Source organism: Pleurodeles waltl, chromosome 5, assembly GCF_031143425.1.
Source record: "Pleurodeles waltl isolate 20211129_DDA chromosome 5, aPleWal1.hap1.20221129, whole genome shotgun sequence".
NCBI classification, from domain to species: Eukaryota; Metazoa; Chordata; class Amphibia; order Caudata; family Salamandridae; genus Pleurodeles; species Pleurodeles waltl.
Window position 1 is genome coordinate 7,128,373 of NC_090444.1, and position 27,995 is coordinate 7,156,367.

Sequence of the window (27,995 nt, forward strand, 5' to 3'; positions counted from 1 at the left end):
TTTCAGCAGATGTTCATTTTATTACAGATCAGTATGTCAAAAAAATACACTGTACAGAAGTAGAGGGAATACAACTGTTGCCTACACGTGAGGTAGGACATGGTAACCACTGCTGTAAGTAGAGAGCCCTCTTATTTACAGGTTGTCCAGCAAACTGTCCTGCAGTGTCTGTACAAATGGTGGCAGCTCCTGTCCCGCATGAAACCATAAACCTGATGCACACAAACTTCAGAGGCTGAAAAACTCTGAGGCCAGTGGCATCTGACTTCTAACAGACCTGAAAACTCCACTTTTCCTCTCCTGGGCAGTACAAAATGTCAACGATAAATAGCATGAACATAAGATCCTAGATAACAAACCCTTAATTTTACTATCACAAATGTTCCCAAAACTGTGACTATGAACCCATGGCCTTGCAGACCCAATCTCACATAACTGAGTAAATAGGCAGAGCAAGGTCTAATCACTAGGAAGCCAAACTAGTCCTTATACCACAGTAGACTGGGAAAAGGGAAAGAAATCTAGCTGTTGCTTTCTGTGACATTTGCATGCTGTTTAAGTTTGATGCTCTCTGGAGTCTGTACATTGTCACCTCTGTGGGAAAGATCTTAATTGTACTGGGACCTTTTCTTGACTAATCCTTCGACACCTACGATGACTGACACTATTTCTATTTCTTTGTTCCACATTTTGTTCAGGTACTTCGTCCCCCTAAATCTGTAAGCAGATGTGGGTGTTTTCTGACGTAGCAACTGATGACTGTTTCAAATGAGAGACTTCACAATCAATACATTTTACACCCGAGAGGCCTTTTTCATACTTCATCAGAGAGCTCAGGAAATGCTCCTTAATGTTCAAATGGCTTCTCCCCAGTGTATTATTTCTGATCAAGCCTCAGGTATTCCTTCATAATGAATGCCTTGTCACACCGACGATAGACACGGTTTCTCCCCGGAATTCATGTTCACACATTAGGTTTCTCCTACGAAAAAACGCATTGCAAAAAAAAGTTGTATCTGCCAATATGGACTATCTGACCAGCACCTGCTCACATTTATTGCTTCAGTTACCTCCCAGCGTGGATTTACAGATGTTGCATGAATAGTCCTTTTGTAATGATTACCTTGTCACATTCAGTATATTCCTATGGTGCCGTTCCTGTGTGGAGGACAGGTGTCCCACTAGTAATGATTTTCTGATATTGCATTTGCTTTTCCTTTGTAAAGGATGCCTTGCCACATTGAGTACACTGATATGAATTCTCCACCCTCATGACTTTCTCCTCTGTGTTGACCTAGTGGTATTATATCAGTTGTGCGCTAACAGTAAATGAATTGTCACATTCAGCACATTTATATGGTTTCTTCTCAGGGTGGACTTTTTGATAATGTGTTAGGTCTTTCTTTTTTGACAAATGCCTGGACACATTTGCTGTGATATGTGTTCCCTGTGTCATGATTTTCTTCCCTGTGTGGACTTTGATGGAATATTTGCTGTGTCTTTCTAATGTTTAGTTGCATTCAGTACATTCATATCATTTTTCTCCCCTGTGAGCTTTCTGAAGTCATGTTAGGTTGCTTTTTTAACAAAGGCCTTGTCACCAGAGTGCACAGATATGATTTCGCCCCTGTGTGGACTTTCTGATAGTACATTGGCTGTGCTATGTCCTTCTACTAAATGCCTTGTCACTTTCTATATATTCAATCAGTTACTTCTTCAAGAACATGTTAGAAATTGGGTTTCTTATTGGCCACAGGTATGCACCCTGCCCAAGCAGGAACCAGAAGGCTAGTTAGGGTAAGCCAGAAGCACATTCAAAGATAACCTGTGCTCACCCTCTAGTAGCCTGGCACAGAGCAGTTAGGATAATCTAAAGAGGACATTTGTAAAGTATCTGTGCAACACAACACACAGCAACACAATGAAAACACCACATAAGTCCACACAAGATTAGAAAAATAGACACTTCTATAAATAAATCAAGATCAAAATGACAAAAACCCAATGAGTAGAAATTGAGATAAGAGTTTTTAAAGAATAAAAGTGTTTGTAGCACTTAGAAGCAATAAGCAGGAAGACCAGGGTTATCTGGTCGAGCTGAACCAAGCAAAGTCAAATGCTCAGGCTGACTGCAACGGAATGCAGGCTGGGTATAGGAAACACACAGACCTGGTGAACAAAGCACCTTGATCCGGATAGCAACAGCAAGATGCTAGGGTGCAGAGGAGTGATGCAGCAATGTTGGTCCCACAGTTGAGGTGATGGGTTGATTTCCTCCTTGCAGTGGTGGCAATGCGTTGGTTCCGAAGACGAAGCACCAAAGCTGAGATGCGATGCGCAGATTCTACATCCACAAGAGGTTCGATGCACCAGTTCTGCTACACACAGACTGGAGATATGCTGATTTCACTGAAGCAAGTATCTGGGTCCACTTCCAGTGGACCTGGACAGGAGCAGGGGTAGAGACTCTGATAGTCCAGAGTCTCAAACAACAGGACGAAAACCAACAAGCCCTTGGAAATAACTTTGGTTGCAAGGCAAAGTCACGCTCTCCGTCAGCTGGGTCAGAGAGCAGCAGGGCAGCACAGTTCTTCCAGAGGAGCAGTCTAGCATAATGTTGGTCCTTGTAGCAGCACAGCCGTTCTTCTGACAGAAATTGGTTACAGGTCCAGAAGTGTCTGACTTGGTGGAGTCAGAGACCCAGTACTTATACCCAGTTGAGCCTCTGAAGTGGTGATGACTTCAAAGAAGCGTATTTGAAGTGCACAGAAGTCCTTTCTTCCCACCCCTGGCTCCATACTATCTGTGTGGGGTAATCAGCCCTTTGTGTGGGGACAGGACATTGCCTATCCAGTTGTGTCAGCTCCTCCCTCCCATCCTGCCTAGGATGAGCCATCAGGATGCAGATGGGCACTCAGACACACCTACCCTCCCTTTGTGTGGCTGTCTAGAGGGAATGCACAAAGTCAAGCTGTCGCCCACCCCAGACATGTATTAGAGACATGCTACAGGCACACAGACCTGCAAGAGCAGAGAAATGTCCACTGTCTATAAGTGGCATTTCTAAAATAGTAATGTTAAATCCAACTTTAACAGTAAAGAGGATTTTTCATTACCATTCATAAGATATAAAACATGATAGGGATACCCCTTTCTAATCAGGAATTATGGTTTAACAGTATAATAAGGAATTCCCAATGTTCAACTAGGAGAGTAGCACGCCTCACACTAGTGAAAAACAAATGTAGGTATTTTTCACTACCAGGACATGCAAAACTTAAAAGTGTATGCCCTACCTTTTACTTATTCATTGCCCTGCCCTATGGGCTACCTAGGGCCTACCTTAGGGGTGACTTGTATGTAATAAAGGGGGAGTTTAAGGTTTGGCAAGGGTTTTAAATGTGAAGTCAAATTGGCAGTAAAACTGCATACAGGACCTGCAGTGGCAGATCTGAGACATGTTTAAAGAGCTACTTGTGTAGGTAGCACAATCAGTGCTGCAGGCCCACTAGTTGCATTGAATTTACAGGCCCTGGGCACAGGTAGTGCACTATACTAGGGTCTTACAGATACATTAGGCACCCAATTGTGGATATACCTAATGTTGTCATGTTTAGGGGAAAAGCATTTGCACTTTAGCATTGGTCAACAGAGGTAAAGTGCTCAGAGTCCTAAAGCAACAAAAAGAATCAGCAAAAAGAGGAGGTAAGCAGGCAAAAAGCTTGGGGGAACACCACCTTAGACTGACAGGTCCAACAGAACACTTTGTCACATTCTGTACATTCAAACAGAGTTTACCCAGTAGGGACTTTCTGATGTTGTTTTACCTCTCCCTCACTTATAAATGCCTTTCCATATTCAGGGCACTCTTCAGTGTAGAATTTTAATGTTGCTTTAGCTCTCCATTTCTTATGAAAGCATTCTCACATTCAGTACATTTATATAGTATCTCTCCTGTGAGAGCATTCTGATATTAAATTTTGTTTTGTAATAAATCCCTTGTCACATTCTGTCATTAATATAGTTTCTCCCTAGTGTGGATTTGTTGATGCTGCATTAGCTTATTTTTTCTGCAGAAGACTTTATTATATTCTATACATACATAGGATTTCTCTCCATGTGGATTTTCTGATGTTGTTTTAGATCTCCATTTGTTATGAATGCTTTGTGGCATTAAATACATTGATATGATTTCTCTTATGTGTGAACTTTCCAATGTCAAATTAAATGTTGCTTTCTAAAACAATCCCTTGTCACATTCTCTATATTCATACACTTTCTCCCCAGCGTGGACTTTCTGATGTTGCTTTAGCTCTCCATTTGTTCTAAATGCTTTATCACACTCTGTACATTGATATGGTTTTTCCCCAGTGTGGATTTTCTGATGTCGTTTTAACTCTCCATTTGTCATATATGCTTTACAACACTCTGTACATTTATATGGTTTCTCCCCAGTGTGGATTTTCAGATGTCGTTTTAGCTCTTCATTTGTTATAAATGCTTTGTCACACTCTGTACATTGATATTGTTTCTCCCCAGTGTGGATTTTCTGATGTCGTTTTAGCTCTCCATTTGTTATAAATGATTTGTCACACTCTGTACATTGATATGGTTTCTCCCCAGTGTGAATTTTATGATGTCGTTTTAGCTCTCCATTTGTTATAAATGTCTTGTTGCATTCTGTACATTCATACGGTTTCTCCCCGGTGTGGACTTTCTGATGTTGCATTAGATATGACTTTGTAATAAATGACTTGTCACATTCAGTGCAGTTGAATGGTTTCTCTCCAGTGTGGACTTTATGATGTTGCTTCAGCTCTCCAATTGTTATAAATGCCTTGTCACATTCTGTACATTGATGTGGTTTCTCCCCAGTGTGGATTTTCTGATGTTGTTTTAGCTGTCTATTTGTTATAAATGCTTTATCACATCCAGTGCATTCATATGGTTTCTCCCCAGTGTGGAGTTTCTGATGTTGCATCAGTTGTCCATTGGTAATAAATGCCTTGTCGCATTCTGTACAGTCATACGGTTTCTCCCCAGTGTGGACTTTCTGATGATGCATTAGTTGTCCATTGGTAATAAATGCCTTGTTGCATTCCGTGCATTCAAAGGGTTTCTCCCCAGTGTGGATGTGTTGATGCTCCTTTAGGTTCTGCTTCCTTCTGAACACTTTGTTGCATTCTGTACATTTATATGATTTCCCCCCAGTGTGGATTTTCTGATGCCGCGATAGTTGTTGATTGGTAATAAATGCTTTGTCACATTCTGTACATTCATAGGGTTTCTCCCCGGTATGAAGTTTCTGATGTTGCGATAGTTGTTGATTTGTAATAAATGCTTTGTCACATTCTGTACATTGATATGGTTTCTCTCCTGTGTGAACTTTCTGATGTCGTATTAAATTTGTGTTTCTAAAAAATGCCTTGTCACATTCAGTACATTTATATGGTTTCTCCCCGGTGTGGATTTTCTGATGCTGCTTCAGATTAATCTTCCATCTGAACACTTTATTACATACTATGCATTCATATGGTTTCTCCCCAGTGTGGATTTGCTGATGCTGCTTCAGATTCTTCTTCCTTCCGAACACTTTATGACAGTCTGTACATTTATGTGGTTTCTCTTCTACGTGGACACTCTGATACTGCATTACGTCTTTCATTGCAAAGAACACTTTTCCAGTGTTAGTCCATCAATGTGATTTTTCTCCAGCATCAAGATTATGATGTCACACTTGCTGTTTCTCTGCCTAATAAATGTGTTGTCACATTCTAGATATTCATACGGTTTCACTCCTGTGTGTTCTTTCTGATACCAGGTTAGCTCTTCCTTCGTAATGAGCACCTCATCGGCCTTGCTTCAGTATGTCAGTGTATCATGTCTTCTATGTATATCACATGTTGCCCAAGAGCCAAGTACAGACCTCATTGGGCAGTTTGGGTTTTCTGCTGCAGAAGAAGACTTTGGGGAGGCATTAGCCTTCAAGAGAAGAGAGTTTGAGGCATACTGTTTTTACATCACTTACTACACAAGTGATGTTTAATGCCTTTAACCTTTTCGTTTACTATAGCATTTATTTCACCTGTTAGAATAAGAAAAAAGAAACACTGAATAAGCTTAAATGCAGAATCCATCACAAAAATATATTGGCATTTAACAAGACATTTAATTGTCAATAAAGACAAGTGTGCTAAAGAAATTCTAGATTACTGTTAGACTTGGCATCCTTGACGTTGTCCCCCTTCACTTTTTGCCTCTGTTCCCCAGGTTTTTGATATGTGATGGACTCTGTTTTTGATACTCTGGGCATTTTACCACTACTATCCAATGCTAAAGTGCAAGTGCTCCTATGTAAATTGTACGTGTAAGTGGCTTTCCATGATTGGCATACTTGATTTACTAGTAAGTCCCTAGTACAGTGCACTAGAGTTGCCCAGGGCCCGTAAATCAAATGCTACTAGTGGGCCTGCAGCACTGATTGTGCCACCCACATACGTAGCCCTGTAAACATGTCTCAGACCTGCCACTGTCTGTGTGTGCAGTCTTGCACTGTCAATTCGACTTGGCAAGTATACCCACTTGCCAAGCCTAAACCTTCCCTTTTCTTACATGTAAGGCACCCCTAAGGTAGGCCCTAGGTAGCCCCATGGGCAGGGTGCAGTGTATGTTTAAGGCAGGACATATACAAATGTGTTTTATATGTCCTGACAGTGAAATACTGCAAATTCGGTTTTCAAAATGCAAGGCCTATCTCTCTCACAGGTTAATGTGGGGGCTGCCTTTAAATATTATTAAAGTGCTGATTCCCTTTGGTGAGTTTAAGGTCTCTGAACTCACAATTTAAAAATATATATTTTAGTAAAGTTTGTTTTTGGATTGTGAGTTTGAAAATGTCACTTTTAGAAAGTAGGCATTTTCTTGCTTAAACCATTCTGTGACTCTGCCTGTTTGTGGATTCCCTGTCTGGATCGGTTTGACAGTTGGGCTGTTTTCACCTTTCCTCTAGACAGTACCACGAAGGGAGCTGGGGTGTAGCCTGCATATCCTGATGAGACATCTTTGCTGGGAAGGAGGGGTGGGGTGGTCACTCACACATGAAAGGGTTGTGCCTCCCCTCACACAATGCAGTCTCCAACCTACTGGTGTGTGTCTGGGGCCTGGCCTGGGAAAGGCAGGATCTTACAAACAGGAGAGACTTTCCTTTGAAGTTTGCCTACTTCAAAGGCAGAAAGGGGTATAAGTAGTGGACCAAAACCCCTGAAAATTAGATCACTTCTGGAATCAAGAGGAACCTCTGCCAAGGAGAAGAGCTCAAGAGCTGAGGACAAGTGCTGCCCCTGCCTGTAACTGTACTTTGTTGGGCTATCCTGCAGTTGCTGCTTCTGCCTGTGAAAGAGGACAAAGACTGGACTTTGTTGTGCATTCCTGCTTGAAAAGAATCTCCAAGGGCTTGAATTGAGCTTGCCTCTTCTTGTTGAAGTCTCAGGGTCATCGAAGACTTCCCCCTGCCAACACCTGGTCTCTCTGCTGAGACTCCTGCCCTGCCAAGTGGTGCCCTATCCAGTCCCTGGGCCCTTGAAAGGTGAAGCTGGCAGACAAGAACTGAAAATCCACACACAGAACGCAGTGCAGGTAAATTTACGATGCACCTTCCAGAACGTGGCTGATAAACAGTGCGCCACCGGCTTCGCGGCTGAAGTTGACGCTCCAACTGCATCGCGGCTGGAGAAACGATGCGCAACACCCGCTAACGGAGGCTGATAACGATGCAAACCCCACGCAGGGCGTTATTCTAACACTGTGCGGCCGGATTTTCCACGCATCGTTCCTGGGTGTCCAAGTCAACCCGACTCTGTGCGGATCTGAGGTGCCCTGTCTGGAAATCGACGCCTCGCTCTCTTGCGAGGGAGAAAAATGACGCATCGCTGACCCATCCAGAGAAGGAAACAACACACAGCCTCACTTGCGAGTAAGGAATTGACGCATTGCTACCCTTTTCCGATGCACGCTCGCACGTGCAGCTTTATTCTTTACGCTAACCAGGTACTTTGTGTAACAACAGCATTCTCACTGTTTTCTAAGAATTAAGAGTCTTGTTCTTTTGAAAATTCATATCTTGACTTGTGTATGTTAGATTTTTGTCATTTTGGTCTTGTTTGATTTAGGTAAATATTACCTATTTTTCAAACTAGTGTGATGGCCATTTTGTAGTGTTTTCACTGTATTACTGTGTGTATTGGTACAAGTACTTTACACATTGCTTCTGAAGTTAAGGCTGTCTGCTTGTGCCAAGCTACCAAGGGGGTGAGCGGGGTTGACTGAGTGTGATTCTCTTTTAGCCTGAGTAGAGTGAGGGACCTTGCTTGGACAGGGGTAACCTGACAGCCAACCTAAGACCCCATTTCTAACAATTGCTATTTCAATGTGAAAATGCAATAGGCGGAGTAAGAGCATACAATCCTTCTGTGATCCCTTCTATCGAGGAGTGTGGACTCAAGGAGTAACCAAGACACCAGAGAAGGTTCCTTGTTCAGTGAGTGAGACCCACTCCCCATGACACGCCACATTGTTAAATACGTAGCAACAAGATGCCTCCCTTCTTATCCAGAGAATGCTTCCTATTATCACACGGCCCAACAAATAATAATAGATGGAGCCTTTCAGAAATTGAAGTCTCTAACTGGCAGAGTTATGTACCCTGTCCAAGGAGGGACAACAATCTTGGTCAGGGTAAGTCACAACACAATCCATATTATCCTGTGCTCACCCTCTGATAGCTTGGCACAGAGCAGGCAGGCTTAACTTAGAAAGCAATGTGTAAAGTATTTGTGCAACACAAAACATACTCCACACCAGTTTAGAAAAATAGATAATATTTATCTGAATAAAATAAGATCAAAACGACAACAATTTAATATGCACAAGTCGAGATATCACTTTTTAACTGTTTAAACGAGTCTCAATCCTAAGTGGTTATATCCTTGTAACACAGTACCTGGGATGCGTAAAAATGAATGCACTGGGGCAACAGAGGAGGAGATGCATTGAAAAATAAGGCAAAGCGTTGGATTGTCTGGCGCGGCACAGACGATGTATCATTTCTTTACAAGCTGCAAGGTGATGCATCGATTTCCAGGAGCGCACCCTTGGTTCCTCACGGCGATGTGGGGATATTTTGATGCCCAGGGACAATGTGTTGAAAATCCTTGACGCACTGGTAGAAGGAGCAGGCACATTGATCCGGTAGAAAATGTGGTGGTTTTCCAACCGCGAGGCTGGTGCTGCATCGATTTCTGCAGGCGTTCCATTGATCTGCCGACGCACTGGGATTTTCTTCTCTGGGGCGAAGTCTTTGTGGCTGTGAGACTTCAGTACAGGAGGCAAGCTCAATTCAACCCCTTGGAGAGCCCTTGTGGGGAAGGCAGAGACCTTCCAGCAGAGTCAGAGGCCAGCAGGGCAGCAAGAAGGACAGCAGTCCTTCTCAGTAAAGCAGTCCATATGAGTCCTTTGGGCAGCCAGGCAGTCCCTCTGACAGAGTCCAGGTGTAGATCCAGAAGTATCTGATTTGGTGGGGTCAGAGACCCAGTATATATACACCCAAAAGTGCCTTTGAAGTGGAGGAAACTTCAAAGAGTGATTTTAAAGTGGACAAGTTCCCCTTTCAGCCCTGTCCTGTCTGTCAGGATCTTTATTGAGGGTTATCAGTCCTTTGTGTGAGGGCAGGCCACTGGCCTTTGACGTATATGAGAGAGCCCCTCCACCCTTCCTGCCCAGGGAGACCCATTCAGTATGCAGATGTGACTAAGTGTCCTGTGTTTGAGGCTGTCTGGGTGGAATGCACAAGGGGAGCTGTCAAGCAGCACAGACCAGACGTGGATTGTAAGGCATAGATGGCAGTAAGTTCAGAGAAATGGCACTTTCTAAAAGTGGCAGTTCTAAAATAGTAACATTAAATCCAACTTCACCAGGAAGCAGGAATTACCATAATGGCCATACTAAACACGACACGGCCACTCCTTCCAGATCAGATTCTACCACTTAAATGTATATGAGGGCAGTTTTAAAGACAGTCTATGAGAAAAGCAGGCCTCACAGTAGTGGAAATCGAATTTGTGAGCTTTCACTACCAGGACATATAAAACACATCTCTACATGTCCTGCCTTTTACTTATATAGCACCCTGTCTTATGGGTTACCTAGGGCCTACCTTAGGGGTGACTTATATGCAGAAAAGGGGAGTTTACGGCTTGGCAAGTAATTTTAAATGTCAAGTCGAAGTGGCAGTGAAACTTCACACATCGGCCTTGCAATGGCAAGCCTGAGACATAGTCAAGACTAGTGCTGCAGGCCCACTAGTAGTATTTAACTTACAGGCCCTGGGCGCATGCAGTGCACTTAACTAGGAACTTACAGGTAAATTAAATATCCCAATTGGGTAGGAACCAATGTTACCATGTTTAGGTGAGAGAGCACACACACTTTAGCACTAGTCAGCAGTTGTAAAGTGTGCAGAGTCCTATAACCAGCAAAAACAGGGTCAGACAAAAATGGAGAGAGGAGGCAAAAAGTTGGGGGATGACCACCCTAAGGCTGTCAGGTCTAACAGAGCCTTTTCCAGTGATTGCACCATTGAACACATAGCATCACAATAATGGTGGGAAACAATTGTTGCAATAGAGTCCTTTATACTATCAGGGAGCCTGGGATAGGACCCGAACAGGTAATCTGAGCTTCTTCCACATAGTTTAACTCCTGAGATGTGAGGCTCTAACCATATCCACACAAAGAACTGGAGGCTTAGAACCAGTTTATACACACACTGGCAAAGTCAATATGTCTCGCCTTTTATATGTATAGGCTTTCCCAACGCTGCACAACATCAGAAAAAAAGGGTGCAATGATGTGGCTACTGTTGCATCATTCTGAAGGCATGCAGATGTTTCTCCACAAATGTACATGCCTGCAGAATGACACATGCACGATTTTAGTCTGGTGTTAGCCAAGAACTTTTATTTAAAAAAAAAAATACATATATAATATACTTAAGGGCTTTCAGGTCTCCATCCATTAGTCTTTTATTATGCCATTCTCATTTTGTTTCTGTCCACTACAGAATACATCATGGGGCAATGGGTCTGCCTATTTCAGCCACTGGCTAACTTCACTCTGGGTGACTGCATTTTACTCTTTCATAAGGAGGCAGTTCCCTTTAGTGCTATTGTTTTTGTTTGTACTTAATAAATATGTTAGCTTTGCCTGTGTGTTTAAAGCCTCATGTGATAGCAGGACGATTTCTACCAGCTCCTTACAGCACAGGACGCATTCCAGCTTTGACAGTTCCTGCTTCCTGCTAATGATGTTGTAAATTCCTTTTGAGGTTGCCTTTGTTTATCTGACTGCTGCTATATCAGAATATACCAAATGGTGTCCATTTGAATCTACTCTTTATAAAGTCATCTACTTTTTAGAATGCACCCAATGAAACACAATTATGCTTGAACTCCTGTATGTATTTTAATTTAGAACTGCAGCTATGGTTGTAAACCAACTAAATCTGTATGTCCTGCTTGTAGGAATTTTTAGTTTGCTTTTAGATCTCTTGTTTGTCGTGCTTATATAGATGTTTAACTATATTATTAATTGAATCTGCGCTGTGCCATCTATCTTTGCAATCCTATTTACCTCTGTGTATTGATCTACCTGTCTACCTGTTCGTATATGTAAATATCTACCTATATGTCAACCTATTTATCGCCTTCCCCTCTATCTACCCCTGTGTCCCTCTATTTATGCAACTTCTGTCTTTTCAACTCTATCAATCTTTTTGACTGCTATCTTGGCAAATCAATCTTTGCAAATCTATCTATCTTTGCAAATCTATCATTCTATCGATCAATGTATCTATATTTTGAAGTGCATCTATCTATCTCTAACTGAAGGGTTATCTCTTATCAATCTATCCAACCCTACCCAACTGTCTTTGTGAGTCACTCTATCTATTCTGCAAGCCTCTCTAATTATCTATCTTTTCAACCATCTCCATCTATTTGTAATAAAGATTTACAAAAAATATTACAAAAGAAGCATTAGCAAAGGCAAGGGGCTTGGAGCCAACACCAGATCAAATGCCTTTTTTAGCTTGGGTGTTAGTTTGACCTTTCAACTTTACCAAATCTATGCATAAAACATAGTTACTTATAGTGTCTTTCAGTCAGACTTAATCCATATGTCTGTCGTGTCATTCACATTTTAGTATTTTTAATTTACTATTTTTGTTAGGCTGATGAAGGCCCAGCAGCTTCCCCAACAATAAGATTTTGAAAAAAAACATGACAGAAGAAATCAAAAATTGCTAAAGTCAAAAGTCTGACAGTCACACCACATCTGTGGCTTGGACTGCAGCATTTCTAGTGCCATCCACTAGAGTGACAGTGGAACGTGGCTTCAAACCTTGACCACAGCATTAATAATGCCATCCACTAGAGTGGCAATGAAACGTGGCTTCAGGCCTGCCTGTATAGCATGGTTGGGAGGGACAATGGAAAAGAAAAAGAAAAAAAAAAAGAAATTCCAGGGTGTTTGTGGGCAGGGAACAGAGGGTCATTAGTTTTTTCAATAACTACATCAAAACTAACAACAGCTGGCTATGACACTTTTTGTATAGTGAAGGGACCCACTGTAATGGTGGTTCCTTTTAACATAAAGATCTGACCGCTGGTCAGCTGTCATCTCTATATAAGATGAACCAGTGTCTGCCAGGGCGGCGGGCGTTAAGTCCTCCACCACCATGACAGAAGGTAGCCCGAAGTCCATGGTCTAAGAGTAAACTTCTATCTATTTTTTTAACATTTATTAAGATCTTATCACCAAACACAAATCATAATTTCACTTTAAACTTTTTTTCTTTTTCAGTGAATTTCTGGGGTTCTTTAAAAATGTTTCTGAGGTTCATGGACTCTTGTCAAGCATTTGCTAAATTTTGCAGGGTCTTGGTCCCTTGTCCAAGCTTACATGGAGTTCACAAAATTGCAGGAGGTACAACAAAGGACCATGACTTCTTGCTGCACATTTGCGTACCTCGGAGTGTGCTGAAGCGCGCTATTCCTGCAGTGGAGTCTGCAAATTCCACAACAAAATAAACCTTTTAAACAGTTTTTTCTTTGTATGGGAACCCTTTGGGCTCCTAACATGGCCTGGGGGTCAGGGTTTACTTAATGTCTGCTAGTATGCCATATCTTTTTTTTCCAGGACGTGGGGAGCGAGAGTGGATGATTTCTATAATGACAGCTGCAACATTTTTCTCAATTTGCAGTCAGTCAATCAGATTCACAGATGATTTCCGGAACTAGATATGGACAACACAAAAAATAGCTCCCTCATCCAATAGGATTGAGTTATTCTTTAAACTGTGGGTCCATGAAAATCCACTAACACAGATTTGTGAATCTCAGTGTATTAACAGTTCAAATAATTCAATTTGTAAACCGTTTCAAACCCAACAAAATTGTTTTTAAACACTAATTTACCAAAGCTCCTGAATCAATATAAACCAATCCAAGAAAAATCAGTTCCTAGAGTAAAATTACATTGTCACGCCGTGTGTTGTGTAAATCCTTCAGAGTTTTGTTTCTGTATAGGAGAGCAAAGGTTCCTGCAATATAATTTGCTATGATGCCATCCATTTGTGGTATTTTTCTAATAAGAATTTGCTACAATTAAGTGTGAGAACTGGACTCTACAGAGCCGTAGCTTCACAGCAAAGAGCTTCTTCATAAATGCAGCAATAATACCTGTGCCCTATATGCTTCTGAAGATGGAGTAACCCCAGATCCATTAGTGGTGAGTCACAGCACAGTGCAAGGGGTCCTCAGAGCTGTCCGTGAAGTCTGTCTAGTGCCTCTCGTGTCCCTATCTGTTAAACCTACACCTCTCTAGTGTCTGCATCTCACACACCCACACCTCCAGTGTCTGCATCTCACACACCTCTTGTGTCCCCATTTGACAGACCCACAATTCTCGTGTCCCCATCTCACACCCAGACTGTGTCCCCATCTCACACCCACACCTTTTGCGTGTCCCCATCTCTCACACCCACACCTCTCTTGCGTCCTCATCTCTTCCACCCACACCTCTCTCGCATGCGGAAGCTTACTGGAGCGATACTAGTGTCTGCTATCACCCTGTTGGGTTTTGTATCCTCTTGGGTTTCCTGAAATTTCAATTTCTCGTGTCTTTTCTGACTTTGGGTGACTTTCCTGCGACTTGGGGGACATTCAATAAAGCTATTGGAAAGCGGAGCTTCCATCCACCACTCCGGGTTCTCTTTCTGGGTTTGGGTTCGGTCTAGCAGTTGCTGGAACCGGATATAATCAGTCCCAATAATACAGTCTTCAATTAGCTGGTCCATAACCCCTACGGGGAGGAAGTTGTGATATTCCCCCCATTCCAGCTCTACTATTGCCATGGGATACCGCTCTTTATCGCCATGTATACAACATACAAATAGTGACCCATTGACTTGAGGTCACGTTTATGGGGTCTATTAAAGTTTTTCGGATTACGGATTGACTACACCCTGAATCAATGAGAGCAGAGAGGAGGCGCCCGTTTATTTTTATGATTTGTCTGAATTTCGGATTCTCCTCTCCCGTACATAGTACCCTGCGTCGGGTAACCCCTATCTCCATGGGTTCAGCCGCTTCAGCTTTCCTGGGGCATACCCTTGCTATATGGCCCTATTCTCCACAACTAAAACTTTGTGGTAGATGCATTGGATGACCCTCTCCCTGTTTATGTGTCCCAGCATCTTCCAGTGGGTACCGCGGGGTTGGTTTTGGTGGTGGTGGTATAGGTTTTAGAGCTGGCCTGGCCTGTAGGAGTTTCACATCTGTGGACCTGTGGTAAGCACAAGCTAGATCTATAGCAAGCTCTGTATCCACCTTGGGATGTTGTCTTATCCAATTTTTAGTACTGGAGGGTAAGGAATCCAAATACTGTTCAAGGATAATTGTTTTTATGACATCCTCCCTGGTGGTTCCTATAGGGCCCAACCACTTTAGTGCTAAATCTTTAACCCGGAAGTAGAAGGTACGAGGGTCTTCGTTTTGGCCCCATTTTACATTCCGGAATTTTAGTCTATAATACTCTACATCATGGCCAACCCTTTCCAGGATACTCCTTTTTATGTCCTTGTATGGGGTGGTACCTCCAGGATTAGCAGCTTGGTAGGCTGTCTGTAGATTTCCCGTGAGTAATGGCGCAACGTACTGTCCCCATCGTTCCTCAGGCCATTGAGCGGAGGAAGCCACCTGTTCAAAGTTGGTAAAGAAGGAGTCCGGGTCTTCCCCTTCCTGGAATTTTTGCAAAACGGAACTTGGGACATTGGGTTGTACTTTACTGGCGGCTATAGTGTCTGTTAATTTCTGCAGCGCAGTCTCATGTACAAGCTGGTTGTTTGCCAAGATAGTGGCTTGACTTTTTAGGGCTGATTGTAGGGCCTCTCTATCTTCCTTAGCCTCCCGTTGGTGTGCTTCCCATACTAGTTGTAAATGACGCTGGCCTTCTGCCAGCTGTTTGATCATGTCTTCTAGGCTGGGTTTGTCACTCATTGTGTACCGCCAACTAGCCTTTGGGATAGGATGATCCCACTTCTGACACCACTGTGGCAGGCTTTGGCAGTACAGAAAAGGCTGAGACAGAGTAATAAGGTAAGTAAGATACTATTTTTACTTTTCTTTTAAACAAATGGGAAATACAGTCCAGTATACGTTCTATATTTCTTGGGATAATGTTCAGTTCTCCATGACTTGTTGTGCTTTCTTGCTCCTTTCTCTCTTCTAGGTCGATGATTGATGGATTCTGGGGCTTCAGCACGTTTTACCGGAAAGGAAAAACAGGAAAATACAAAGATGAGTCGGTGTGCTGGTTCTGGGGTTATTTTAAGGGAACTGGAGGGGAAAGGGTATCCAAGAGGGGGAGAGAGTGAGGGTATCCCACGGTGAATATACGAACAAGATAATGTCTATTGTGCCAATATTAGATCTTCGTGCTCCCGGTTAGAGGGGAAAGTAAAAGAAAACTGCTTTCTCTAGTTGGTGTGTGTCGCGCCCCTTTTCCCCACTCCCACCTCCCCTGGTCCTTTCCCCGGTGCCCCTTTAATTGTACTCTCCCTCGTCCCCAAGAGGGACCGTACCTTAGAAAGCCACGACCCTCCTGGGTCGTGGCGGGATCCTCGGCTGTTGGGTTCCGGTATCGCACTGGAACTGGTGCCGGCCTTCTCGCTTCCTTCGAAGAGTCTTCCCTCGTCTTCCTCGCCCGGGTTCTGGTCTCTGTTCTCCTGTCTCCGCTCCGTGGCGTTCTCCCTCTCCTGTGAGTCCGTCGTCTTTTCACCGTCCTGCTGCCGGAAGTCTGTGTCTGACGAATCCAGTAGCGTTCCCATGTTACCATGGGAACGCGGAAATGACGTATCGCGATTGGCCGAAAGGTTCCTGTGCCCCGAAGGAGGAGACGCGGTCTCAGAGACCCGTCTACAAGCGCACTACATACCCGTAAGGGTTTCAAGGCACTGAGGGGCGGTGGGGGGATACGCTGCTACTGGTCGAAGAGACAGGTCTTGAGGAGTCTTCTGAAGGCGAGTAGGTCCTGGGTCCGTTGCAGGTTGGTTTGGTAGAGTGTTCCATGTCTTGGCGGCGAGATAGGAGAAGGATCTGCCGCCGGATGTCTTTCGGTGGATGCGGGGGACGGTGGTGAGTGCGAGGTCTGCGGAGCGGAGTTGTCGGGTGGGGGTGTAGAAGCTGAGTCTGTTGTTGAGGTAAGCAGGTCTGGTGTTGTGGAGTGCTTTGTGTGCGTGGGTGAGGAGATTGAATGTGATCCTCTTGTCAACGGGGAGCCAGTGGAGATCTCTCAGGAGGGGTGTGATGTGGTTGCGGCGGGGTACGTTGAGGATCAGTCGGGCGGAGGCGTTTTGGATGCGTTGGAGGCGCTGCAGGTGTTTTGTCGGGATGCCTGTGTAGAGTGCGTTGCTGTAGTCTAGCCTGCTGCTGACGAGGGCCTGTGTCACTGTTTTTCTTGTGTCTGTTGGGATCCACTTGTAGATCCTGCGGAGCAAGCGGAGAGTGTTGTAGCAGGAGGAGGAGACTGTTTTTACCTGTTTTGACATGGAGAGGGAGGAGTCGAGGATGAAGCCCAGATTGCGTGCGTGGTCGGTCGGTGTTGGTGGGGTTCCTAGAGATGTTGGCCACCAGGATTCGTCCCAGGCGGAGGGGTTGGGTCCGAGGATGAGGACCTCCGTCTTGTCCGAGTTCAGGCAGCTGTTTCTCATCCATTCGGCAACGGCCTGCTTTCCCTTGTGGAGGTTGGACTTGGCGGTGTGCGGGTCCTTGGTGAGGGAGAGGATCAGCTGGGTGTCGTCGGCGTAGGAGATGATGTTGAGGTTGTATTGTCGGCCTACTTGAGCGAGGGGTGCCATGTAGATGTGGAATAATGTTGGGCTGAGGGATGAGCCCTGGGGTACGCCGCAGATGATTAAGGGAGCTTTGGAGCGGAAGGGAGGGAGGCGGACTCTCTGGGTTCTGTTGGAGAGGGAGGAAGTAGTCCACTCGAGGGCTTTCTCTTGTATTCCGGCTTCGAAGAGGCGGGTTCTCAGAGTGTGATGGCATACCGTATCGAAGGCAGCTGATAGGTCCAGGAGGATGAGGGCTGATGTTTCGCCGTTGTCCATTTGGCGTCTGATGTCGTCTGTGGCGGCTCGTCTCGGTGCTGTGGTTTTGTCGGAAGCCGGACTGGGAGGGGTCCATGATGTCGTTGTTTTCGAGGTGGCGAGTCAGTTGTGCGTTGACGATTTTCTCGATGACCTTCGCAGGGAAAGGGAGTAGGGAGATGGGTCAGAAGTTCTTAAGGTCTTTGGGGGTCTGCTTCAGGCTTCTTAAGGAGGGCGTTGATTTTGGCGTGTTTCCAGCTTTCCGGGAATGTTGCAGTTTCGAAGGAGATGTTGATGACCTTCCGTAGTTGGGGAGCGATGGTTGCATTTGCTTTGTTGTACACGTGGTGGGGGCATGGGTCTGACGGTGATCCGGAGTGGATGGAGTTCATGATTTTTCGTGTCTCGGTGTCGCTGACGTTGGTCCAAGAGGTTAGGCAATCGGAGCGGGTGGTGTTAGCGGTGGTGGTGTCTGGCGTGGTGGGGGTGGATGTCGGTGATCTTTTGGTGGAAGCATGTGGCCAAAGGGTCGCAGAGCTCTTGTGAGGGTGGAATGTCGTTGATGTTGGCGCTGGGGTTGGAGAGTTCTTTCACAATGCTGAAGAGCTCTTTGCTGTTGTGTGCGTTGTTATCTAGGCGGTCTTTGAAGGAGGATCTTTTGGCTAGTCTGATTAGTTGGTGGTGTCTGCAGGTGGCGTCTTTGTGGGCCGTGAGGCTGTCGGGTGTGTGTTCGGTGAGCCATTTATTCTTAAGTTTCCGGCAAATGCGCTTGGAGGTCTGGAGCTCTTCGGTGAACCAGGTGGCTTTCTTGGTGGCTTGGTTATTGGAGGTCTTCTTGAGTGGAGCGAGGGAGTTGGTGCAGTCGTTGATCCACTGTCTGAAGTTGTGGGCGGCGGTGTCTGGGTCGGTGGGGTCGTTAGGCGGGTTCTGGGCGAGGGCGCTGGTCTTGGGTGATTTTGCTCCAGTGGCGGCGGGGTGGCTGTAGGGTACGGGGGTGCTTGACCTGTTTCTGGAAGGTGAAGTGGATGCAGTGGTGGTCGGTCCAGTGGAGTTCGGTGGTGTGGTTGAAGGTGATGTGGGCGCTTGTGGAGAAGATGGGGTCATGCATGTGGCCGGCTGCGTGGGTGGGTGCGGTGACGAGTTGTCTGAGGCCGAGGTTGGCGAGGTTGTCGATCAGGGTGGTGGTGTTGACGTCGTTGTGGTTCTCGAGGTGGAAGTTAAGGTCCCCTAGGAGGATGTAGTCTGTAGAGGCGAGTGCGTGGGCGCTGGCGAGGTCAGAGATGGAGTCGCTGAAGGGTGCCCGTGGTCCGGTGGGTCTGTAGACGAGCGTTCCTCTGAGGGTGGTGTTGGGGTCAGTGTGTATTTAGAAGTGCAGATGTTCGGCGGTCTTGAGGGTGTCGTCCGAGTGGGTGTGGACCTTGAGGGTGGCCTTGTGGGCGATGGCTATTCCTCCTCCGATTCCGTTTGTGCGATCCCTGCGGGTGATCTTGTAGCCCTCCGGGATGGCTATGGCGATGTCGGGCGCTGAGGAGTCGTTCCACTAGGTTTCGGTAAGGAAGGCCACGTCCGGGGCTGAGGTGTCGAGTAGGTCCCAAAGCTCGATGGCGTGCTTGCGTGCCGAGCGGGTGTTAAGGAGTATGCAGTGGAGGTGGTTGGTTCTGGTTTTTGGTGGTTTGGTGGTTCTGTCGCAGGTAAATCTGCAGTTGTGGTAGGAGAAGTGTCCGTGGGTGTTTCTTGGAGAGGACAGGAAGCATGTTGTGGAGCGGCCAGGGTTGAGGGTGTCGCGTGGGCTCTCATTATTCTAAATGAGACTACTGGATTTCTAGGTAGCAGGATCTATAATGGTGTGGGGGACTGAGTCTGACCCACGTGTAAAGAACTCTGTCACCCTAAATCCGGTTTTTGCTCCGGCTAACTAGCAGTGCCTCATTTCTCCCATGTGGAAGGAATGATTTGGCAGCCGAGCGCATGACATCTTTGGAACTTCTCAGGGAAGTCGTGGTTACTCAGATCCAAACCAACTCTCTTATTTCCAATATGATCTCATATAAAAATGACAAAGACAGTATAAGTTTTATATAATGTTTTAATAAAACGACTGTATTTTAGATATTAAGGCGTGAGCCGCAATAACCAGAACGATACAACACAGTAGGATTGTAATAGTTACCAGGAGAGTAAAACATAAAAACAAAGCTATCATATTGTCAAACAGTTTCTACTCTCCCTCTGCTTGTTCTATCTAGAGCACAGCATGTTAAGCTTCTAGCTTGCCTATTAGAATCACTGTGGAGACATCAGCCCTCATACCTGAGCAAAGACCTGTGATCTTGGTTCAGCATCTGCAACGAGGCAGTCAGCGTCAAGTTGTGGTTCCCTGGTCGGAATCTCCCTCTTGCATGTATTGGGACAAGGAAGTGATTTTATAACTAGCATGTCATCGTGATCACAAAATGTCCCTACACAGGAATGCCAAGTCTAAACTCCTACCACGTCTATCGGCAATGTACCAGACTGTATCCTTGACTGAAGCACAGAGTAAATATGTTATGGAGAACTCCAGTGCTGAAGTAGGCAAAACAGTGTGATATGAAATAAAAAACAACACCGTAGAACTGGCTATTCGAAAAATAACAGTACGAAGCCTAATAAAAAGTATGTAGAGCAAAGTGCACAGAGGCTCTAAGCTGTCAGCAAATGAATAAAATATATTCAGGGCAAAGTGCACAAAGGCCTAAAGCCTGAAGCTAAAGCGTAATGAATACGTAAAACTAACCACACTACAAGGGCGTTGAGGTCACTGGCAGTGTAGTGGCGTCTGGGGGTGTGGGGATTCCGTGGACCAGGGGGGGTGGCGCTGGGTGCGGTCCAGGCGCGGACGGGCACAGACGGGCTTGCCTCTGGCGCACCCGCTGCGCAGTTGCGCAGCGACCGCCGTTAAGAAGGGGAGGAGGGAGGGAGGAGCAGCTGGGAGGCGGGAGGCGTGGACGAATGGGGGCTCATGGTGGGCGGGGCCGCAGGGACGCAGTGGCGGGAAAAGGAGACGGCTCGGGGGAGCCGAGGCGCTTTGGGAGGGCAGGGGGTCACACGGGGCGGTAAAAAAGTAAAAACAGACAGGCTATCCAAGGCAAAGCACAAAGCGCTAAGACAAGGCAAAACACAAAGCGATAAGATAAGGCAAAACACACGGAGCGAAGACGAGGCAAAAACACGGAGAACAAACAGGCTAAGACAAGGAAAAAACACACGGAGCTAAGACGCGGCAAAAACACGGAGAACAAACAGGCTAAGACAAGGCAAAACACATGGAGCTAAGACGAGGCAAAAACACGGAGAACAAACAGGCTAAGACAAGGAAAACACACGAGGCAAAAACACGGAGAACAAACAGGCTAAGATAAGGCAAACACACGGAGAAGAGAGACAAGGTAAACACACACAGTGATTGCAGGAAGGCACTTACCACTAGACACCAGGGATGGCCAGTAGGGAGCAGCGAGGGCGGGGGGGAGGACACGGGGACAGCTGGGTGTCGCTGTACGCGTGGGGAGTGATCCAGTGGCCAGAGGTCAAAGGTCACTCTCCGCGGGAAGCAGCAACCGCCATTAAGAAGGGGAGGAGGGAGGGAGGAGCAGCTGGGAGGCGTGGACGAATGGGGGCTCGAGGGGGGCGGGCCGCAGGGACGCAGCGGCGGGAAAAGGAGACGGCTCGGGGGAGCCGAGGCGCTGGGGGCGGGCAGGGGCTCACACGGGGCGGTAAAAAAGTAAAAACAGACAGGTTAAGCCAAGGCAAAGCACAAAGCGCTAAGACAAGGCAAAACACAAAGCGCTAAGATAAGGCAAAACACACGGAGCTAAGACGAGGCAAAAACACGGAGAACAAACAGGCTAAGACACGGAAAAAACACACGGAGCTAAGACGAGGCAAAAACACTTAGAACAAACAGGCTAAGACAAGGCAAAACACACGGAGCTAAGACGAGGCAAAAACACGGAGAACAAACAGGCTAAGAAAAGGCAAACACACGGAGAAGAGAGAAAAGGTAAACACACACAGTGATTGCAGGAAGGCACTTACCACTAGACACCAGGGATGGCCAGTAGGGAGCAGCGAGGGCGAGGGGGGAGGACACGGGGAGAGCTGGGTGTCGCTGTACGCGTGGGGAGTGATCCAGTGGCCACAGATGGATTAGATTGGGTGGATCGGACTGAGGTGGATTGGAGTGGGTTGATTGGAGTGGATTTTTTTTGAGTGGGGTAGACTGGATTGGGGTGGAATGAGTTGGGTTGGGGTGGATTGGACTGTACTGGGTGGATTAGATTTGGGTGGGTGGATTAAGATGGCTTGGAGTGGGGTGAGATGGATTAAGGTGGACTGGATTGGAGAGGGATGGATTGAGATAGACTGGATTGGAGTGGGTGGATTGGACTGGAATGGGGTAGATTGGGCTGCAGTGGATTAGACTGGAGTGTGGTAGAATAGATTTGAGTGGATGGATTGTGTTGGATTGGACTGAAGTAGGGTGGATTGTTTTGGATTGGAGTGAAGTGGATTGTTTTGGATTGGAGCTGGTAAGATTGTTTTGGACTGGAGTGGGGAAGGAGTGGGGCACAATATTTTGGATTGGAGTGGGGCAAATTGGAGTGAGACAGATTATTTTAGATTGGAGTGGGGAAAACCGGAGTGGGACAGATTGGAGTAGATTGCAACGGGCAGACTGTTTTGCATTGGAGTGGGACAAATTGTTATGGATTGAAGCAGGGTGGGGCAGACTGTTTTGGATTGGAGCGGAGCAAACTGTTTTGGATTGCAGCGGAACAGACTGTTTTGGATTGGAGCAGGGCAGACTGTTTCGGTTTGGAGCGGGACAGACAGTTTCAGATTGGAGACTGTTTTGCAATGGAGTGGGACAAACTGTTATGGACTGAAGCAGGGCAACCTGTTTTGGATTGGAGCAGAGCACACTGTTTTGGATTGGAGCAGAGCACACTGTTTTGGATTGGAGCAGGCAGACTGTATTGGACTGGAGTGGGGCAGACTCTTCTGGTTTGGAGTGGGCAGACTGTTCTGGATTGGAGTGGGGCAGACTGTTCTGGATTGGAGTGGGGCAGGTTATTTTGGATTGGAGTAGGGCAGATTGTTTTGGATCAGAGTGGGATAGACTAGAGTGGGATGGGAGGATTGGAGTTAGGTGGATTGGAGGGAATTGTTGTGGTGAGTGGTTTAGATTGGATTGTTCTGGGTTTGGGCAGGCTGAATTGGTGTACAATGAGGTAGGGTGGATTGGCGTTGTTTGGAGTGGGGTGGATTGGATTAGAGTGGTGTGGGGTGGATTAGGGTGTACTGTATGATTATGTGTTAAAGCAGTTTCAGAAATTACACATAACAAATAATGTTGCTTTGCAATTTTTAGAACAAGTACCCACAAGCAAAAACAAAACAAAATAAAAGAAAGCTCACTATAAATAACACTTTGCAATTTTATTTGTCTAGGTGGGCATGTTTTTTCCAGTCATGGGCCTTTTATTTGCAGGGCGCTAGAAGTTAAAAGAAGAAAATAGTATCTCAGTCATGTCTGGAGCAACGAACGGGCACTGATTAAGTTGAATAAATCAGTGCTTGGTCCCTGCTCCATAGACAGAAACGTAAAATGGTGCCGGGCCTGCAGTGGACCAATTACAAGGTTATGAAGAAGAGTGCCATGAAAGCAAACAAATGGTAAGCAATGGGCGGGCTCAAAGCCCTTTTTTGTTAACATAAGTGTCTCACAGGTGAGACGCATGCGCTAGCACATGCTCTCCTATGTTAAGTGAGACGCATGCGCTAGCACATGCTCTCCTATGTTCAACCTAAAAATGAGTTTTTAAACTGATTCATTGCACCTCAACGCTTTGAATAAAGAAATAGAAGGGGCTGTGAATGTTGGATTATTCACAACAGCAATTCTGTTGCAATGATTATGGGGTGCTCAGAACACCTAGGGGTGCAGTGCGTTGGCACCATTGGGCTCCACCCCACTATAAGAACTGAAGCCCCAGCAGTGATTAAGACCTGATGGCTCTGTAACTCACTGATGTCCAGAACCCTTCACATTTCAAAGGTTTGCTTCTCTCACTCCCTGTGCTGAAAATAGTGGCGGTAGCCTCATTGATTGTGGTCAATTGCTTCATTTCCATGTACCTGAAATTGTAAGGTAAAATACATTTCATAATGGGATTTCAACCAGACTCCCCCATGTACATGTTCAGCTGGTGCATACACCAACCAAGCTATCTTACTAGCGCTGGAACAAGTGACCTGCTTGTTATCTACAGACCACAACTGAGCCTCAGCTTCATCTGCTTTTGCTTCTCCCACTCTTGTGTCTTTGGTGCTGGACATGCAATAAAACATGCAGAGTAAACAATGTTGGTCTTCTTACAGATGCAGCAATTTAAACAATGAGGGGAAAACTGATTAAAATAATTATGAAAACAGAAATACACCAAAGCCATCAAAAAATAATCATGGACAACTGGAACCTGTGTACCCCCACACCCCTCCTCAATGCCTGGGCCCCATCCGGAGGGAAACATTACACTTACACCACATTTGCTCAATGGACAAGAGCACATGCATGGGCTCTCACCCAGAACACGCATGTCATGTGGGTGAACACACAACCGCAGACAAGCTAACAGAGCACGAAGACAACACGTAAGTGGTAAATGTGGGTTAAACTAACATCACGTTACACCAAATCCTCTGAAAGATGACATCACACTCAATACCTCATCATGGCAACTACTGATGTCCACTTCACAAGGATGAGGCCCCTGATAATATCAGGAAGCGAGGGATACGTAGAGATGAAAGATAAAGACGGAACATACAAGGGGGGGAGGTGGAGGAAAGGGAGAGAAAGAGGAAGTGTGTGGGAGAGAGGGAGGCGGGGGAGAGAGGGAGGCGGGGAGAGGGGAGCAGGGGGAGAGGGGAGCAGGGGGAGAGGGGAGCAGGGGGAGAGGGAGCAGAGAGGGGGGCAGAAGGGAGAGAGGGAGGCAGAAGGGAGAGAGGGGGAGGCAGAGAGGAGAGGGGAGCAGAGGGCAGAGAGGAGAGGGGGGCAGAAAGGAGAGAGGGAGGCAGAAGGGAGAGAGGGAGGCAGAGGAGAGAGGGGGACACAGGGACAGGGCAGTGGCACCAGAAGAACAGCTGTCGCATTTATACCAATATAGCCCAGTTTCACCTGCCACAACCCTGAGACCTTCCAGGAGCGGGGGAGGGGTCATAGATAAAGATGAAATCCACCCCACTCTACTCCAACCCACCTTATTCCACCACCTGCCACGATACTCTCTGCCACTTAACCATTGAAGTCTTTTCCACTCCACGACACTCCGCACCACCAACGTTTAATCATGCTGAGCAGCAATCACACAGGTGTAAGCATGACAAATCACACTGCCAAAGCCAATAGCTCTTGTATAGGCGAGACCTAATGGCTTTGCCAATGCTTGTTTTTTAAAAATAATTTTATCTAAGGAGAACCCAACCCGAAGGTATTGAAACGCTTTACACTGTTCATACTACCCTGCACTCACTCCTCTCAATCTGCATGCATTCTTCTCACCCGACACTCACATGGCACTCATGCAGCTGCCCCTACACTTTTATCTGCACATTTTTCATCTCACACTCGCACCACTCATGCTGCACTCACTCACACTATTCACCATCAACCAGCACTTACATGAGCATCTCATGTTGCACACATAAAAACTGCACAACTCTCATGAATATACACATATTTCTACAATGGCACCCACAGAATACCTGCACTTTCCGTTGTACAAGATGCCTACTTAATTCCATCTGCAGCAACGGGGCTTGTGCAAGAGGGGGGAGTGGACTGAGGATGTGGGATGCCGCGAGGAGGGAGATTAGGGCTGAGGCTTTGGGGTATTGTGTTGGATTGAGGATCATGTGACACCTTCAGCCAATCCTGGCATTCCATTCACCACAATGCTTCATTCTAGGACATATATTTTTTTTTTCATTTTAGGTTGGGTCTAAAAATTGTAAAATGCAAAATGTTACTGGATACAATCCAAGGTTATCAAAGAGGTCAAGCATTTCATAAGATCAATTGGATGCTATGATATTACATGTTAGAAAGTGGATTAGTTAATTTCCAATACTGTAACTGCTCGACCCACACATGAAACCAAATGTTAGCCCTCTATCGCTATTTTAAGGAAGAGCACTTTTCATTCACATCACACTTGTAACAAACAGTGACAAGGCAATATGGTATTATTTTTTAATAGTGTATATAGAATGTTTTTATTAGGCTTCACTAAAAGGCAAGACAGGTCTAGCAGAAGCAGCAGGGCAAGCTTTTCTAACACAATAAAAGCAGAGTGACTAAGGGAGAGAGTGGCAGTGTGTGTGTGACACACAGCACAAATGTACGAAAGAGTATAAGAGATATAGTGGGATGAGTCTGAGAGTGTGTGAAAGAATGTGTGTATGTGTTTGTGTGTGAGTGTGTTTGTGTGTGAGTGTATGTGTGCATGATTGCAAGTGTGCTGCTTGATAGAGTAAAACTAATGTCACTGCTCACAAATGGGACAGAATGCAGACGTGGAAAAGAAACATTTGTTAATTCATCTGCAGTGCTGCAGAGAGCCCGGTACACTTCAGACCAGCAACTCTGCCAAATGACACATATATATATATAAATATATATATACATACAAACACACACACATTTAAACTAAACCAAAGGTTACAGAAACGTTATAGTTAGGCTCACATTTTAAATGTAAAAAACCATAGGCACTGACCTGTTAGAGGTAGAGTTACCTCAAGTAACTATAACTTGCACCCCCGCCATGCACTGCTAATTACTCGACAAATTACAGCACTCATGACATCTTTGATAACATCATTAATAATATCACAGTAACATCTGCAGTAAAATTATTGATCATATAACTGCATGGTGGGGGCGTGAGTTATAGTTTCCTTAGGGCACGACTAACTATTTATCTATATTTTTTAACTCATATATCTCAGAAACTACTGAACGGATTTATGCCAAATCACAAAAAACATGCATTCAGAACCAAGATCTAGCTTTCTGCCACATTTGGTGTAATCCGCACAACCTGGGAAACTGTAGCCCAATTGTGCGTGATCTGGACTAACCTGGCCACACTGACCAGGACAGAGGTCACTTTTATACCAATATAGACCAGTGTCAGGGGTCACAGGCCTGAGACCCCCCCGAGCGGGAGGGGTCGTGGAGAAGGATACAATTCACCGTTTTTATTCCACTAATTACACTGTAAACAGGAGGAGGGAGCAAACCCCCTCACTCAGTGACTTCCCGGCTCCGACCCTCCCACCCCGATAACTCACCCGCAGCAGATCACACGGCGACAACTCACTCACCAGCAGCAGATCACACGGCCACAACTCACTCACCTGCAGCAGATCACACGGCGACAACTCACTCACCTGCAGTAGATCACACGGCGACAACTCACTCACCCGCAGCAGATCACACGGCGACAACTCACTCACCTGCAGCAGATCACACGGCCACAACTCACTCACCTGCAGCAGATCACACGGCGACAACTCACTCACCTGCAGCAGATCACACGGCCACAATTCACTCACCCGCAGCAGATCACACGGCGACAACTCACTCACCTGCAGTAGATCACACGGCGACAACTCACTCACCTGCAGCAGATCACACGGCGACAACCCACCTGCAGTAGATCACACGGCGACAACTCACTCACCCGCAGCGGATCACACAGCAAAAACTCACTCACCCACAGCAGATCACACGGCCACAACTCACCTGATCACATGGCGACAACCCACCTGCAGTAGATCACACGGCGACAACTCACTCACCCACAGCAGATCACACGGCCACAACTCACTCACCCGCAGCAGATCACACGGCCAGAACTCACCTGATCACACGGCGACAACTCACCCGCAGCAGATCACACGCCGTGCTCCCTTCACACAGCACTTCTAGGAGATAATAATTCACTGTCTGTGTCCATCCAGCGCTTTGTGTGCGGCTCCCACCCCTGCAATTACCAGTGACCTCGGAAGTGCTTGGTCCAGTGGGGGTGGTCAGCACCCCCCAATCTCTCCTACTCTGGGTCGATATTCATATTTATTCATTCTCTCTCTCTCTCTCTTTACACAATAAATGTGCCTCCACCCCTCTGTGATCTGTAGTGTAGCCTCCTGTAGGGATGTGTGAAGTACCTCCCCACACCAGGTG

At 46.0% G+C, this 27,995-nt stretch overlaps 1 protein-coding gene across 1 annotated transcript; it reads right to left on the bottom strand.

The window, feature by feature from the left end:
* Positions 1–27,995, bottom strand: LOC138295228 (zinc finger protein 420-like). Its single transcript, XM_069233408.1, has 2 exons — positions 27,673–27,995; positions 1–6,085 (listed from the first exon to the last, which is right to left on the bottom strand). The coding sequence occupies exon 2, from the start codon at positions 5,663–5,665 to the stop codon at positions 4,238–4,240; it is 1,428 nt and encodes a 475-aa protein (XP_069089509.1). The 5' UTR covers positions 5,666–6,085; positions 27,673–27,995; the 3' UTR covers positions 1–4,237.